The 15,348-nt window shown below is 37.6% G+C and overlaps 1 protein-coding gene across 17 annotated transcripts in view; it reads left to right on the forward strand.

Annotated features, from left to right (window-relative positions):
* lrrc7 (leucine rich repeat containing 7) overlaps positions 1-15,348 on the forward strand; it is a 617,590-nt gene that overhangs the window by 527,028 nt on the left and 75,214 nt on the right. For 13 of the 17 annotated variants that reach the window (XM_048539168.2, XM_048539169.2, XM_059647884.1 and 10 more), the window contains exons 16-17: positions 3,682-3,809; positions 13,795-13,995. In XM_048539168.2, coding sequence (XP_048395125.1) covers positions 3,682-3,809; positions 13,795-13,995 — 329 coding nt within the window. The remainder of the gene's footprint in view (positions 1-3,681; positions 3,810-13,794; positions 13,996-15,348) is intronic. The other 4 variants (XM_048539170.2, XM_048539172.2, XM_048539182.2 and 1 more) reach the window with 1 other exon arrangement.

Here is a 15,348-nt window from a genome sequence, read left to right on the forward strand (position 1 = left end):
GTTAAAATCATGTGCTTGCTTAGTGGTAAGAGAACCTCCTGGTTTAACCTTCTTGTTTCAACCAGAGCAAAATTTAATACAACATGGAAGATACTGCAGATTCCTAGTTTTGTGAAGCCATTAGTGCCACTGAATGTAACGTTAATGTCTCAGTTCAAGACATTTAACCTTTGCTTGAACTCAACAAAAACCTTTAGGCATGAAGAAAAATGCTAGCACTGTGAGAAAGTAGAAAGAAGTCTGATTTGAACCCAAAACAGAGACAAAGCCAGTGAAAATAGGAACACAAATGCGAATGGGCTGTTTGGCCCCTTGCATCTGTTTCATTATTCAGTGATGTGATGTATTTGTTCAGTATCTTAATTTCAGCCACATGGCCTTTCATGATCATGTCTTACAAATAAAAATCCATCTCATATTCAACATTATTAATTGAAGCAGTAACTTTTTGCTTTACGGGAGATAGTTCCATATTTCTATAATCATTGGATGATTGTTAGATAATTTGACACTACTTTTTGGGTTATATCCCGTGTTCTAGAATTCCCATCAGTGGAAATGTTCTCTATCTATGTTAATAATTATTTCCAGCTTCCTTATCTTTAACATTCTGCATTCCACAGAATTTAAACCTAATTTAGGTAATCACTCCTCAATCTAATCTTTAAACCCTTGTAATGTTCTGGTGAATCCGTGTAATACACCTTCCAAGCCAATAAAATCTTTTAGGGTAGCCATGCACCTAACTATTCATAATTCTCTAGATGTGATCTAGGCTTAAATATCATTTTCCTTTATATTCTAACCATCTGGTTACGAAAGTTAACATTCCATTAGCCATACAATTACTTTTTGTACCTGAAAGCTGTATTTTAGGCATCAGTATACATGGACCCCAAATATCTTGGACTTCCATTAATCCTGACCTTTCAGCATTGAAATAAAGCAACTGGTCTGCTCATCAGTCCGTGCCAACTTTGAGGCCTGAACTAAAGTCTGCTTTAGGCTTTATTCTTTTTAATCATTCACAGGATGTAGACGTAATTTATTAGACCAGCATTTATTGCCCACTCCCAGTTGCCCTTCAGAGATTCTGTAATGAGCTGTTGGTGATCATGCCCTCTCAGTGCAGGTTGGTGGTCAGGAGAGAAGATAATTTAGAACATAGAACATAGAACATTACAGCACAGTACAGGCCCTTCGGCCCTCGAGGTTGTGCCGACCTGTCATACCGATCTCAAGCCCATCTAACCTACACTGTTCCATGTACGTCCATATGCTTATCCAATGACAACTTAAATGCACCTAAAGTTGGCAAATCTACTACCATTGCATCAGGTCTGTTCCAAATTAATATAAAATACTTCCAATGGGTTTTCTAAACTAAAATCAATCTTTGATTATTCTGAATTGAAAACAGGCTTTCAAGATTTATCCACCTGTCACAAATCGCCACAGTATGAACAACTTTCAATTAACACACCACAAGGGTGTACTTCAACTTGCTTTCTGAGGAAAACTAGAACAATATCACTGTTTCACAAGCACTCTGACATTGATTTTCTTTTAAAGAAAACCTTCACAAAGTATGAGCCATATTGTGTTGATTCCTCCTCCTTCTCTTGATGACACAGTGACCTCCAGGTTAATTAACAATAAAACTCTGTTTGTGTAAAATATCAGAACTTCAACGCATCAGCATCACTAGTTCTCATCATTAGTATTTGTAGATCAGATAATTCGGACTGTTCTAGTGAATCCAGTGGAACATAAAGCACAAGAAAACTTTGAAGGGGGCTGTTGTTTGAAACAGAAAATGACGTAATGAGTGTTAAACTCATAATGTCTAAAATTTGTCTGTCCTGATTGCCCATATTTCAAAAATAGCATGGATTTTCTCATTGTGTGTTTTTACTGGTCTGATTTTAGATAGTTAGAAACTTAAGAAGCTCACATTTCATTTCTATTAAGTAAATTAGAAATAACAGGGGTCAAAGCCTGAATTCCACATGATTTCAATTCATATATCTTCCAACCACCTTTCCATATAATCTAATTATATTATCTCGCATACTATCTGTTTCCTGTTTCTAGAACAGGTTTTTATCAAAATGCATGTTACACCTTGGAGTCCTTTGACTTAAAATTCTTGAATTTGTTCCTGAAAAAAATTTTAGATTTTCCTGTTTCTAGTACTTTCTAATAGCCTTCTGATGAAAATTACAGATGGATAGATGCCAAGTGATGGCAGATTTGAACCTAGCTAATATATTTCCTTGTTAAATGGATGCTGACAGTTTTAGCCTATGATATGGAGAATAATAGCTGGTTGATTGCCAACACCTGGTGACCACTGTAGAATGTAATCCCAACTTGATTTAACAATTCAGCAGAAAAAAGAATATTTAGGGAGAGATTTTATTTGAAAGAAAAGAGTATTTTTAGCAAAATAAGCATGCACTTTGTTCCACATTTCAAAGATGATGCAAAAAATACAACACAGTAATGACCTGATCAAGGTTTGTGGTTGCAGACAAAGGAGCAGAAAGATCACAATTCACTGTTTGTGACCCCGGCAATCATTCTCAAGATTGCTTCTGCTAGTGCACTCTAGGATTAATCCTATTAGATTCAATATTAAGGCTTCAGAATTAGAATCACTCCAGTGCATCTTGAGTGCCTGTCAGCCCCACATTGGCAAAAACACTGGTCCCTTCTATTATCCAGAGTATAAAGTGCCTAATTCTTCCATTCAACCCAGAGAAATGACCTCTCTCTCATCATCTTTTAGGTGTGCATAAGTTTTGTTTATAAGATTACTTCACAACTCTTGAATTGAGTATACATCGTGATTTCTTTTCTTCTTCCACCCTGACCTATGGCTGAGAATGGAGGCACAAAGAAACCCCCTGCACCGGCAGTACCACTGAGAGGGCAGCTAGGAGCACATTCTCCACCAGATGTTTAATGAAGGCCTTTTTTATTTGGTTTTGAGACAAGTTAGTATTTATTGCCCACTCCTGAGAACTGTCAGATCAGATATTTTGGGACTGGACTTACATGTAAGACATAAAAATTAGAATATTGATAAATTAGTAGAGTTTTTATGAAGACCATCAAGTGGCTATAATGAGATTGTAATCTTCTAAAGCGTGGAATATCAGTTTAACACCACTATACCCTCCTTACTACATAGCCTATAGAAATGGGATCCATAACTCAACACAAAACCTGACACCTATCTATACTGTGTTAATAATGTAATCTATTGGACACTACTTTAATTCCTTTGCTTATTGTAAAATGTTTTAAGGACATCATAATGATCATTTCATATAAATAACATTGTTCTGTAATGACTTTAATAACATCACAGCTTTTCATGAAAATATGGAAATCTTTTCCATTCAAACATTTCATGCTCCTTTTTTAAGTTGCTGGAAATCCAGCATTGAATTGCTAGCAACTACATAGTACCCATGATCCATTCCATCCTTAGTCATTAGCTTCAAGAAGAATGTTACCTGACTAGATGTGTCCCAGCATATTTCAGCCAATGTCTTCAGAAGTAAGCAAAGGACAAAAGTTTGGAGAAAAAAAATCACCATTTTTACAAGTTTATGTCATACTTATTATGGTCTATCAGAGCAACATTTTTAGTTTTTGTTCGTGTTTTTTCAGTAGAATTCCCTTCGGACAGTGATAGCTTCAATCCAACTTTGTGGGAAGAACAAAGGCAACAACGGATGCAGGTCGCTTTTGAGTTTGAAGAGAAAAAGGAAGAAGAAGACGATTCTGGGAAAGTTAAGGTTATTGCTTACTGCGAATTCCCATTTGTTGTAAATGTTGCCATACTCAAGCTGCATGAAATTGAATAGCATCCATTCTTTGTCCATGTAAGATAAAAATAGCCTTTGTGGTACATTAGCATGCCTTTGTTGTATATAAGTACACCTTTGGGAAAATCACGCTGAACATTTTATTAGTGAGGCTGTTAGCTTGCACATAATGAATTAACAGCAAAGGAACCATCCAGGTGCACCATGCAAAGCTGATTTGACATCATTCATACCATTTTGAAGCTCAGTGTTCTAGTCAACAGCTTCTCTTAACCACGTAATAAAGTTAAAGTCCCCTCATCAACACTTTTAAAGGGATTATAAACCACTTACAAATTAGTTGTTGGTTGTTCTTTTGCTTAGGTCAAACATCACTGCCAGTGTATGGTCTGAGAGCTACCCTAAATGTTAGCTCACATAATATACACCACAAGACTCATTTATTTTCGCCCTGACAGATGTCCCGAAGCTTATTAACAACACTACTTACATTGCAATAATGTTGCAGACTGGGCTCTGTGCTCGGTGATATTACTGTACATCACATACACATAACTGACAGACTGAACACACAACACAGACCTCTTTGCAGTGAGACCCTGACTGAAGGCAAAATGTCTTGTAACTATCTTTAGACATATGACATGTGCCGGACATGACAACATCAAATCTTTCCACAAACCCATGAGTTCGTCAGAAAATCTCACTCTCTTCTGTTTTATCCTAGTTTAAGTTGGGATACCAGTTTGCATGTGGGTTGATTGTACTTAGACCATTTTCTCCCTTCATTCCAATAATGCAGCATGCACATGTGAATATATGGTTATGTGGTGAGCGTGTGGGAGGGAAGTACTGTGTGGATTTATCTTCCAAACATGAGAGGTGCTGGTGAAGATAAACCACTGCCTTGAGGAGAGGTCTTCTGATAATCCTGGCAAGTTACTTTACATTTACCTATCATGGAATTTATTGTAAGATTGGTGCTTTCTATGGGAACATTCAGCTGAGGATGGTGAGAAGAGGATGCAACATTTCCTAAATGCACATTGAAATGGTGCATTGCTGACCACTGGCAAATGCTATTTATTGAAGAATGCTGAACATGTTGAATATGGCAGTCAATATATCAGCAATTGTTGCACGAGATGTGTCTTTCATTTGTCGCATAAAAGAGAATTTTTTGAAATCACCAGACGTCAGAATTTAATTGTGTCCTTGGACATGGAAAATATCAGTGCCAATCTTGCACCATGACTTAGAAGGGATCTTGTGTGGTAGGAGAGATTCTCTTGATTTTTTGTTGCTGCAGTTGCTAGTTTTCACAGAAATTGATTAGTTAATTGATATCCGTATTTATATTGGGCCAATAAATGGATTCACATGCCAATCTGGCTGTTCTTTTCAGCAATGTGTGACCTTTTTCAGCCAGATCTAGCATGTTTTGAAGTAGACCTCGAGGAATGTGCCACATGTTTACCTTTGAAGATTTAATTCATAGAGAATCTCAGCTGAATGACCAGAACGTAAAGGCTAACTCAGAGACCTGCTGTGCATATTCAGGCCACCCAGTGATGATGATCATATTGAGCTATTGTAACTGGTTATCATCTGATATAGCTTGCTGAATCTGTTTAGAATGGCTGAGTCCAATATGAATGAGACTGATGCCAAGCCTGCGTTTTAATGCAGATTCAGTAATATCCACCTGTAAGTCTAAAATAATTTTTTTAAGGCTTTGGTAGTTGGCTACAAATATTGAAAATATCCATTGGAGTACCTGGTTTGTTTTATACTTCTACATTGTATCTTTAGATCTTCACAAGTAATCGTTGAAGTTCTAGAGGTGCACTTGTGAGAAGATTTTTCCAGATCATTTCTAAAAGGTATTGGCTAATATGAACAATGAAATGCTTGCTAATCGGTACATATGAAACTTATATTCTGAAAACTAGAGCAAATCTTTCTATTGGATATTGGAGTAATCTGCCTGAGCAGTCTTAATGACTTGAGAACCAAATACAGTTGGCTTGCTGTCCAATGATACATCTATCTCTATCTTGATAAGCTTTCAGGGATTATAATATTTAAAAACACACCAAACGGATGATAAAGCATTTAAGAGAGATTGAAAATATGCTAGTGATCTTCTTGTGGGAGATATAAGCCATATGTCTTGTGGGATTTTGCAGAGAAAATCTCAGGAAGGAGGTGTATTGGTCACAAAATTCAAAATATACAATGATTTAAAAAGTTAAAAACCCAGAGTCACTCAGAATCATCTCTGTTGTCTGATATAGGCATCTTATGTGCATCTTCTGTTTTGATAGAATGATGTATTTTATCAGCTAATAAGTAGATTGAACTGAAAAAATTGATTTGGCTCATGTAGATGTGACCATTTTTTTAAACTGTTGAAGATTAGACCATGTCTTCTTTCAGTTTTCATGAGCTTGTTGAGGTTTGTGTCATGCTTGAGTATAGTTGTCCTGAGAATTAAAATTGTCATCTATAATTTGGAGACAATCTAGTAGTCTCAATGATCCAATCAATCTGTTGTTGGAATAGATCCCATCTGATGGAGCTTCTAACTTGTAATCTGAGGAAACAATTTCAGTTGAAGGGTGTTCTAAAAATTATCATCATAGTCATAGAGATCTGCAGCACAGAGAAAGGCCATTTGCCCCATCATGTCCGTACAAGTCATAAACAACATCTAGCTCTACACCTTGTTACCTAATTAATGTAATCCCATTTCAAGCAGTTGTCCCACGGCCTTGTATACTTTGGCATTGCAAGTATACACCTAAGTACCTCTTAAGTTGTTAGTCCTTGGGACTTGAGTGACAGAAGTATGGCTCATTTTTAGTTTGAAAACCTTTGAAAAATGCTTGATATTTAATAACAACATCAAGTTCCATGAGGGTATCAATCTTGAGTGGCCATCTCATTGCAATATTTAAATACCTTAGGTCTAAATACAGATCGCATATTTTTTTCAAAACACAAGTATAATAGAAGGTCCTGCTGTACCAAACGTAGAAAAGAGTTCATTAGTCCATCACAATGACCCATGTTGACATGTAAGGCGGATAAATGCAAGGGATGTTAGACCCATTGAAAACAGCTAGTTGTGCTTGGCCTGCATCATATCACACCAGTTTCCTAAGATTCTCTTGTAAAATGCATAAGGATTATTTTGCACTTGCACCAGTGTCAGTCTTGGCAATCAGTGCATATTAACCATTCCTTCTGTGATTGGATGAAAATAAGATCTTCAGCTTTTGGCTTTTCTGTTGATGGCCACATGATGCATCAGAATGACCTTCTGCATAGTCTGACTGTGGTTTGTAAGTTGTGCCGTTGCAGATATTGCTTGACATTTACTGATAGGCTTTCATGCCTTGGATGGAATTTTGAAAATTCTTCTAACAGTGTTCCTTGGTTGACTCCTCTTCTTATACTGCTGCGGGACATGGTGTCGCACTCTGAGTTTCCCTGGGTCTTTGGACTTCCATAACATTTTAGTCCAGTGTCCTTTCATAATATATAGTTTGCGTATGTCACAAGATGCTGGCTGTTAGGAGGACATTGGAACAATTTATTGGGTAAGGCAATGCACAAGATTTGGATGTGTTGTTTAACCTGTTGATAATTGCAAAATTTGTAGTAGAGCCAAGCACCTGGAGACAATACTGTCCTGCTACAATTGCTTCAAATTAGCATCTTATTTCTAGCAGTGAGTTGGTTATTTAAAATATCTAAACCAAACTGTTCAGAGTGTTATTATACAGCTGTGGAGCAGTTGGAACTTGAACCTAGGCCAGGGGTAGGAATGTACCTTCTGCCGCAAGAAATTGTAAAGAGTTTGGTTTTTATTGTAAAGAAGTGCTTTTTTGATAGATTTATTGGGTGTAGTGGAAATGGCCAATTCCGTAAGTATTTCTGCTAAGTCAACTTCTGTGAAATCACATATTGTACCTTTATGTGGACACATGCCAACATCTTGTTTGATTGTTTCACCCTACTGATGTCATTATGATTTGAACTGAAGCCTGTGTATCCTAAATTTGATGCAAACTTTAAATTCAGCTTCTAAAATATGGAAAATATCAGGATTTTTGAAGCCATCCTAGAAATACCAGAGGATTTCACAGTTCTTAATCCTTTGTTTCCTAATGCAATGGGGAGTTTGCCTATCTTTATTTATCAGCTGTTTGTTGATCCAGAAAGTAAAGATGGATTATTTTGCCCAAGGTGATTATTTTCTATCTGTACTGTGCTTTTAGTAAAAGTCTGTATTGCAGTGTAGTTTTTTTTTTGTTGTAGGCTTTTTAGTGTAACAGAAACTTTTAGTCTCACACATGCTGAGATAGTAAGAACTGCCAATGCTGGAGTCAGAGATAATACAGTGTGGAGCTGGGGGAGCACAGCAGGCCAAGCAGCATCAGAGGAGCAGGAAAGTTGACATTTCGGGTCAGGTTCGGGTCAGGACCCTTTCTCAAGAAAGGCCTGACCCGAAACGTTAACTTTCCTGCTCCTCTGATGCTGCCTGGCCTGCTGTGTTCCTCCAGCTCCACACTGCATTATATCTTATTTATGTCACACATGCTGTTTTTTTTGTTTTCTGCCATATGCTAAAAACAAGATAGAGGAATCAAAAATCTGGTAAGACCTTGTTAATATGTAGAAAACAACGTTTTCTACGACTTTTTCTGTACTTTGTCCTAGAATCACTTTGTTAAAATGGAGCTGTCCTTCAGCACTTGTAAAACTCATGTTTAGATTGGATCAGTTGCGCCCTCCTTTTTTGAAAGAGAAAATGTAAGAGTATTCACAGATGTTTCCTTTTCATTGAGGTTGCTCAACACTCATTACAGTCGTGGCACTTTAATCTTGGGTTGAACTCTGAACTCTAGTAATGATAAAGAATGACTCTTGGGAAAATAAACTTTTTTGATTTATTCATGATATGTGGTTTTGCTGGCCGGCCCAGTATTGGATGCCCATCCTTGGTTGCCCTTGAGAAGGTGATGCTGGGCTGCCTTCTTGAACTGATGCAATCCTTGTGCATTAGAAAGACCCATACTGCCCTTAAGGAGGGAATTCCAGAATTTTGACCCAGTCACAGTAAAGGAATGACAGTATACTTCCAAGTCAGGATGGTAAGTAGCTTAGAGTAGAACTTGAAGTGGTGGTGCTCCACATAACTGCGGCCCTTGTCTTTCTAGATCATGAAGGTAACAGATTTGAAAGGTGCTGTCTAAGGGGGTTTGGTGAATTTCTACAGTGCATCTTGTAGATAGTACACACCGCTGCTATGAAATATTGGCAGTAGATGGAGTGAATGTTTGTGAATATGGTGCCAATCAAGCTGACTTCTTTGTTCAGGATAGTATTTAGCTTCCTGAGCATTGTTGGAGCTGTACTCTTTCAGGTGATTGGGGAGTATTCTGTTACACTTCTGACTTATGCTTTTTAGGTGGTCAACAGGATTCAGGGAGTGAGAACGTCAGTTACACAACACAGAATTCCCAGCCTCTGACCTAATCTTGTAGCTGCTGCATTTAGCTATTCATTCTGTTCAGATTCCAGTCAATAGTGATGGTGAAGTCTGTTAGGGTGCTGAAACAACGCTTTCACTGTTGCGGCTGCGCTTGAAGACCCCAATGAATCTTGAAAAAATGTGTCAAGAACTGAGATGGTTTGTTGCATGCAGCACAACCTCACCATCATTAAGCAACAGTCCTAGCCAACAGCGCAGGAGAGTGGGTAAAAGGAAGAGGAAGATTGGAGGCAGTTTCTGTCTTGGATATTCATGAAGAACTGCAATTCTTCATGGACAACCGCAATTACCTATTTACATCTGTTGATGATCATACTGTCTGTTTAGCCCAGTGCAAAGGTAAATGCCACTGCAAAATAATATTTGAAATTTGAAAACATTCAACGTTTGCTGGCACAACTCAGCATTGGCCTTTCCCAGCAAATCCTGCAGCAAACTCTTAGCTACAAACTTGAAGACTGCTAAATATATATCAAAGAGTAAAATATTTCCTGTGTGTGCTTAGCATTATTCGCAGTTCTGATTCGAATTCTTTTACATTGGATTGGTGATTTCTCCATTTAAAGTATTTGCATTCAAAATTCTGTAGTATTATTTACATTGACTAGTGCTGCTGAGGTGGTTTTAGCTAATTGAAATGTTAAAAAGATAAACTTATGCGTGATAATTTTCTTAAATAATGAAGTAATATATAGACTGATGTTCTGTTTGTCATTTAATATGATATGGCAGTATTTTACAAATGTGAAGTTTATCAGATAATATTTTGGGACTCTCTTCAGTTAAGGAAATTAAGAAGAATGAAGGGAGTCATGTGACCTGTTCTGAACTCTCCCCATTGACAAGCTGCAATGGCTTGATTGTTAAAGATTAGAGAGTGGCAAGGGTTGTGTTTCTGCCGAGAATGTGTGAGATATTCATACCTATGAAGAAATGCCTAGGCGACTGTGTTAAAGGTGAATGAATTGTTAGTCTCTATGGCAGAAGGAGCCAGGAAGACCAAGATTTTTACAGTGGCTATGCTTTAACTGTCCATTTAACTTCAAGTTAGAATAAAGTTGGGATCTAAAGATTAGTTAATTAGCATTTCTATTTGCAAACAAGGTCCATGAGATTCAAATTGCTGAAGTTGATGGAGAGCAACTTTTTCCGAAAAGATCCCTGAGCATCTTAATTGAAGCAGGCCATCAGGAGCTGAGAATGATGGACATGCACTTAGTGAGCTAGATGTCTACATAATGGACAGATTAAAGTACAATTGTAGAGGCAGATTTTGGTCATTCTCAAATTTAAGTGGGGAATTTGTTCTGTAGCTTAGGGTTACAAGTTTCCTGCTGAAAAGTGCTTAGAAAATAATAAAAGCAGAGTATGATGGATACTGGATATCTGAAATAAAAATCGAAAATACTGGAAAAACTCAACAGGTCTGCCAGTATCTGTGGAGAGTGAAAGAGGGTTAATGTTTCAAGTCTTCTTTAAACCCTTGTGTCTCCATAGATTCTACCAGATCTGTTGAGTTTCTCCAGCACTTTCAGTTTATTTCAATGTTTAGACAATGTTGCTTTTCATTCTTCTGTTTTCATTCTAGTTAGTCACTGGAAATACAATTTTTTTAAAAATAGTTGTCATTCCCTACAGGGATTGTAACTATTGAAATTGAACTTTTTGTATTTCTCTCTGTCTGTCTGTCATAAAATAAGGAGTATTTATAAAATAAGGAGTATAAAGAGTCATACAGCGCAGAAACTAACCTTTCGGTCCAACCTGTCCATGCTGACCAGATATCCTAAATTAATCTAGTTCCATAGGCCAGCATTTACCCGTATTCTAGATCAAGGTGTTCCATTATACTTATGTGTGGCTGTTCATGTTAAGTTCTTATCAAAATATTTTTCTTTTCTTGCTCATATGATGTAAATTTTTCCAACAATTTTTGAATACTGATTGTATTAAGGGATATGGGAATAGCGCAAGAACGTGGACGAGAGGTAGAATATCATCCATGATCTTTGTGAATGGCCAAGCAGTCTCAAAAGACTAAATGGGCCATTACTGCTCTAATGTCTTATGTTTTTATGTGCTATGGAATATGGAATGTAGGGGCATCTGTCTGTTGCTGGTTGGCCACTGCTGCCATTGTTGTTCATCCCCTTGTCTGTAGGAAAGCAATATACTTCAGTGAGCTCATGTACTCTTCCTAAAGGATATGGAAGCCATTATTGAGTACGTGGCCCAAAAACAAATACTGCTGGAGAAACTCTGTAGGTCTGTCACCTCTGTGGGAAGAAAGCAGAGTTAAGATTTCGAGCCCGGTGACTCAGCCACTGAACTCAAAATGTTAACTCTGCTTTCTTCCCACAGATGCTGGTAGACCTGCTGAGTTTCTCCAGCAATTTCTATTTTGATTTCAAATCTCCAACATCCATGGTTCTTTGTTTTATTTTATTGAGTAACTGGCATTATGCATAAGCTGTGAAATATGAAAGTGACACTTGCCAATAGAGCTATTGAAGCATAAATGAGTTTTGATTGGTAAACAATGTTGGTTGCTGAGTGTTAGGTTTGGTGAATCAAGGAGTATCTGAATGATATGGTATTTGAAGATGCATTCACTGACTACCTTGATTTTTGGCATTATTCTCCGTAGCTGCCTGTTCCCACTTTCCTTTTAATTTCAAAAATATTCCTTTTTTCATAAACGATATCTTTATGTATATACAGTCACAAATGCAGTTCGGTTCTGTATAGTGCCATATCAAGGAAACAAACAACCATTGGAGTTAGACTCTATCCGAACTAACCAAAGGCATCACTGACTTGAACCAGACAAAATTTACATACTTTTGAGATACGAGAGGACCCAATAAATGAACAGACCCCTATTTAACTTCAACAAGAAGACCTCAGACAGTGGCCTTTCCCCACTCTGTTTTGGCAGCATCTTCCCCAAGCTTTAGTGCATCCCTCAAAACATATGATGCACTTGGAATGTACCACTCTGCAATTATCAGTCAGGGTCAACTCCTCGTTCTGGAAAATCAACAAGTTTCAGGCAGATCAAAGAGCGTCTTTGTTGATGGTCCTCCAGGCTCTCTGTTCCCACTACCTTCTCAACATGTGCTCAGAGGGCTGTGACATTCACTGGATATCCAAATCATACTTCTCATGTCATTCAGCGAGCCCACCATCACAGGTGTTTTAAAAAATAATGTTTTGGAGCCTAATTTCTCCCCGTTATGTCATAACTTAATGTTTCACAGGTCAGATTCACTTCCTGGATGACTACCATTCCTGCTCCAGTCATATGTTGATATGGTGCTGATGTCATTTAAAACAGCGTGTTGTCCAGAGGTGGTGTGTAGCCTGTAATCCAATCAATGAGCTTTGTTTAATCATGCGTAAAAATTCCCAATGATGTTTTTCAGGAATATTAAACTCCCAAAATATTTTACTTTGTTCTTACTATCTCTGATTGAGTTATAATCCCTTACTTTGTCTGGTGTGTGGGCAATGGTGTCATACTAGATTTACCTAAAATAAATAACTTAGGTAATAAATTTTAAAAATGATTTGCTCACAAGGTGCGTCATCTTTGCTTTACAGATCAGCAGTCCTCAGGACCAATCCATAATATGATTAGTTAAGTTGACTTTAACCTTGCTGATGTGAGAATCCTTCATGGTAAAATTCAATATTGCTGGACAGCAAAATGTTTGGTAGCGGATCTGTTCCCCTTTACTGACCAACCTGATTTTTTTTTTCAATAGGATATGTGTAAAACAAGCAACCTAATGCTATTAACTATTTTGCACGCTTATAAGTTGAATTTTATTCCCAATAATTAGGCACCAGATTGAGATCAAGGAAGAATTAAATGATGAGTTACATTCAAAGCCATTGTATTCAACGTCAAACTTTGCTTATATCTTCTTCCCATGGAACTATTAGCCTCCCTATTAGCCTGGACTTTTATGTGTCAGATTTCTTCTAAGCTGGAGATATTTGCAACATCTTGCTGTTTGCCATTGTACTGTTATGTTACGATGGTCACTAATACACTCTATTCATTGAAAGCCCACCACATTTAATTCTTTTAAAACCAGCCAGAAAAATGAAAAATTGCCACAGAGTACATTAGCAAAGAGTTGCAAGTATCTATGGAACAATTTGACAATGGGGCCTAATCTACTTGAGAAGTGGAAAAGTGAAATTTAAAAAGAATGCGATGAAAGTTATGTTGTTTATTTACTAAGAAGTAAAATGCCATCGAGAGCTGTGCAGTATATATAGTTGTCACACATGGTTGCATCTATAATGCTGTGGTGTTCATGTGTGACATAAATTTATTCCAAGAGAATTTCATATATTTCTTGTACTTTGTTTCAATTTCAGGTTGAAATAAACCTTAAGCGTTATCCTACCCCGTATCCAGAAGATCTGAAAAATATGGTGAAGTCTGTTCAGCATTTGGTGGGAAAACATAGTCAAGAAGGATCTGAAGAAAACTCAACAGGCGCCACGAATATAGAACATTCTGCAAAAGATAAATACGAGCATAAGTGGCCTATATCTGCAAAGGAAGTTACACTTGAGGTAGCCAAGAAAATTGTAAAAGAATTATTTCATCTTATTGTAGTTAAGTTCAGAAAATCACCTGCCAGAGGAATACATTGAGTAGAGTGGATTTTATTAGAGCAAAATTGAAATCAGAAGCACCCATTAGGTTAGTGCTACAGGTGTCTTTGGAGATCCAAGTTACAGCAGCATCCTACACTCTCAGATTTGGGGCGAACAATGTCTGATCACATGGTTAACACCCAATTCGTTAACAGTCACAGAAGTTTGCAAAGTGGACAATTTATGACTCCAGTCAGAATGCTTCTTTGATTTGAGACCAGCGATGCTGTTTTGGAGATAAGCATGCGAGCTAACTCCCTTTCTTTACTTGATACAGCTGAACACGTGTTGAGCATCAGCAGTAAGAAGAAGCCATAGCAGTACTATTTAAAAGAGCCAGCTTAGTGGCTGATTGAATTAGTCTGGTTGTTCCTTCAATTCTGCATTTTTCATTGCTTATTATATTTGTTTAAATGTGCAAATCTTTGCAGGGAATGGTGTGCCAGGTACTATCAGAGCACTTGCTGACTGTAAGGCCTCAACATAAACTGACACAATTTTCCTAGGAACAAGCATTAGTTGGAAAATGAACAAAGGGCATACTTTCAGAACAGCACAAGATGCCAGAAGTGGATTAGGAGAAAACCTTGCAGCAGGAGGTCAAACGTGCCCTGTGTATTCAGGGACCAATTCTCGTCCTTGATCCTCAGCATCAAGTAACGTGCAACTCTGTGCTTCAATAAGAATATTCTTGTTGAAATCTGAACAGCTGCTACAGCCACGAATACAACCTCCCGAGAAGGGCAAGGATCAATGAATGTGAAAGTTACTGGTGGTTGTAGACTTTTATGTGTCAGATTTCTTCTAAGCTGGAGATATTTGCAACATCTTGCTGTTTGCCATTGTACTATTATGTTACGATGGTCACTAATACACTCTATTCATTGACAGCCCGCCACATTTAATTCTTTTAAAACCAGCCAGAATGAGCATATGATTTCCCTGAGTTTGTAGATTTCCTGTTGGTACAAAGCTTAATTGATTGCAAATGCCACATGTTAATTCTGCCCTATAGTGAACTAAAAATGATTCTACTCCATCAATGTCCAGCTTCTGTGTGGCTATGGGAAGAAAATCTTGCAAACTACTGCTGGCTATACTGGCAGCAATCATAATTCCTTCATCCTACTGCAGTTCGCTACAGGAAGCTAACAGGGTGTATGCTACTTCATTCTTCAAAAGAGAACAAGTGTCCAGTGAATGCTATATGATCTGTGTGATGTGACAGCCATGGTTGAATGTGAGAGGTGGGTGTGAGGTTTACAGTAG

This window comes from Stegostoma tigrinum, chromosome 8 (genome assembly GCF_030684315.1).
Source record: "Stegostoma tigrinum isolate sSteTig4 chromosome 8, sSteTig4.hap1, whole genome shotgun sequence".
Taxonomy (NCBI): Eukaryota; Metazoa; Chordata; class Chondrichthyes; order Orectolobiformes; family Stegostomatidae; genus Stegostoma; species Stegostoma tigrinum.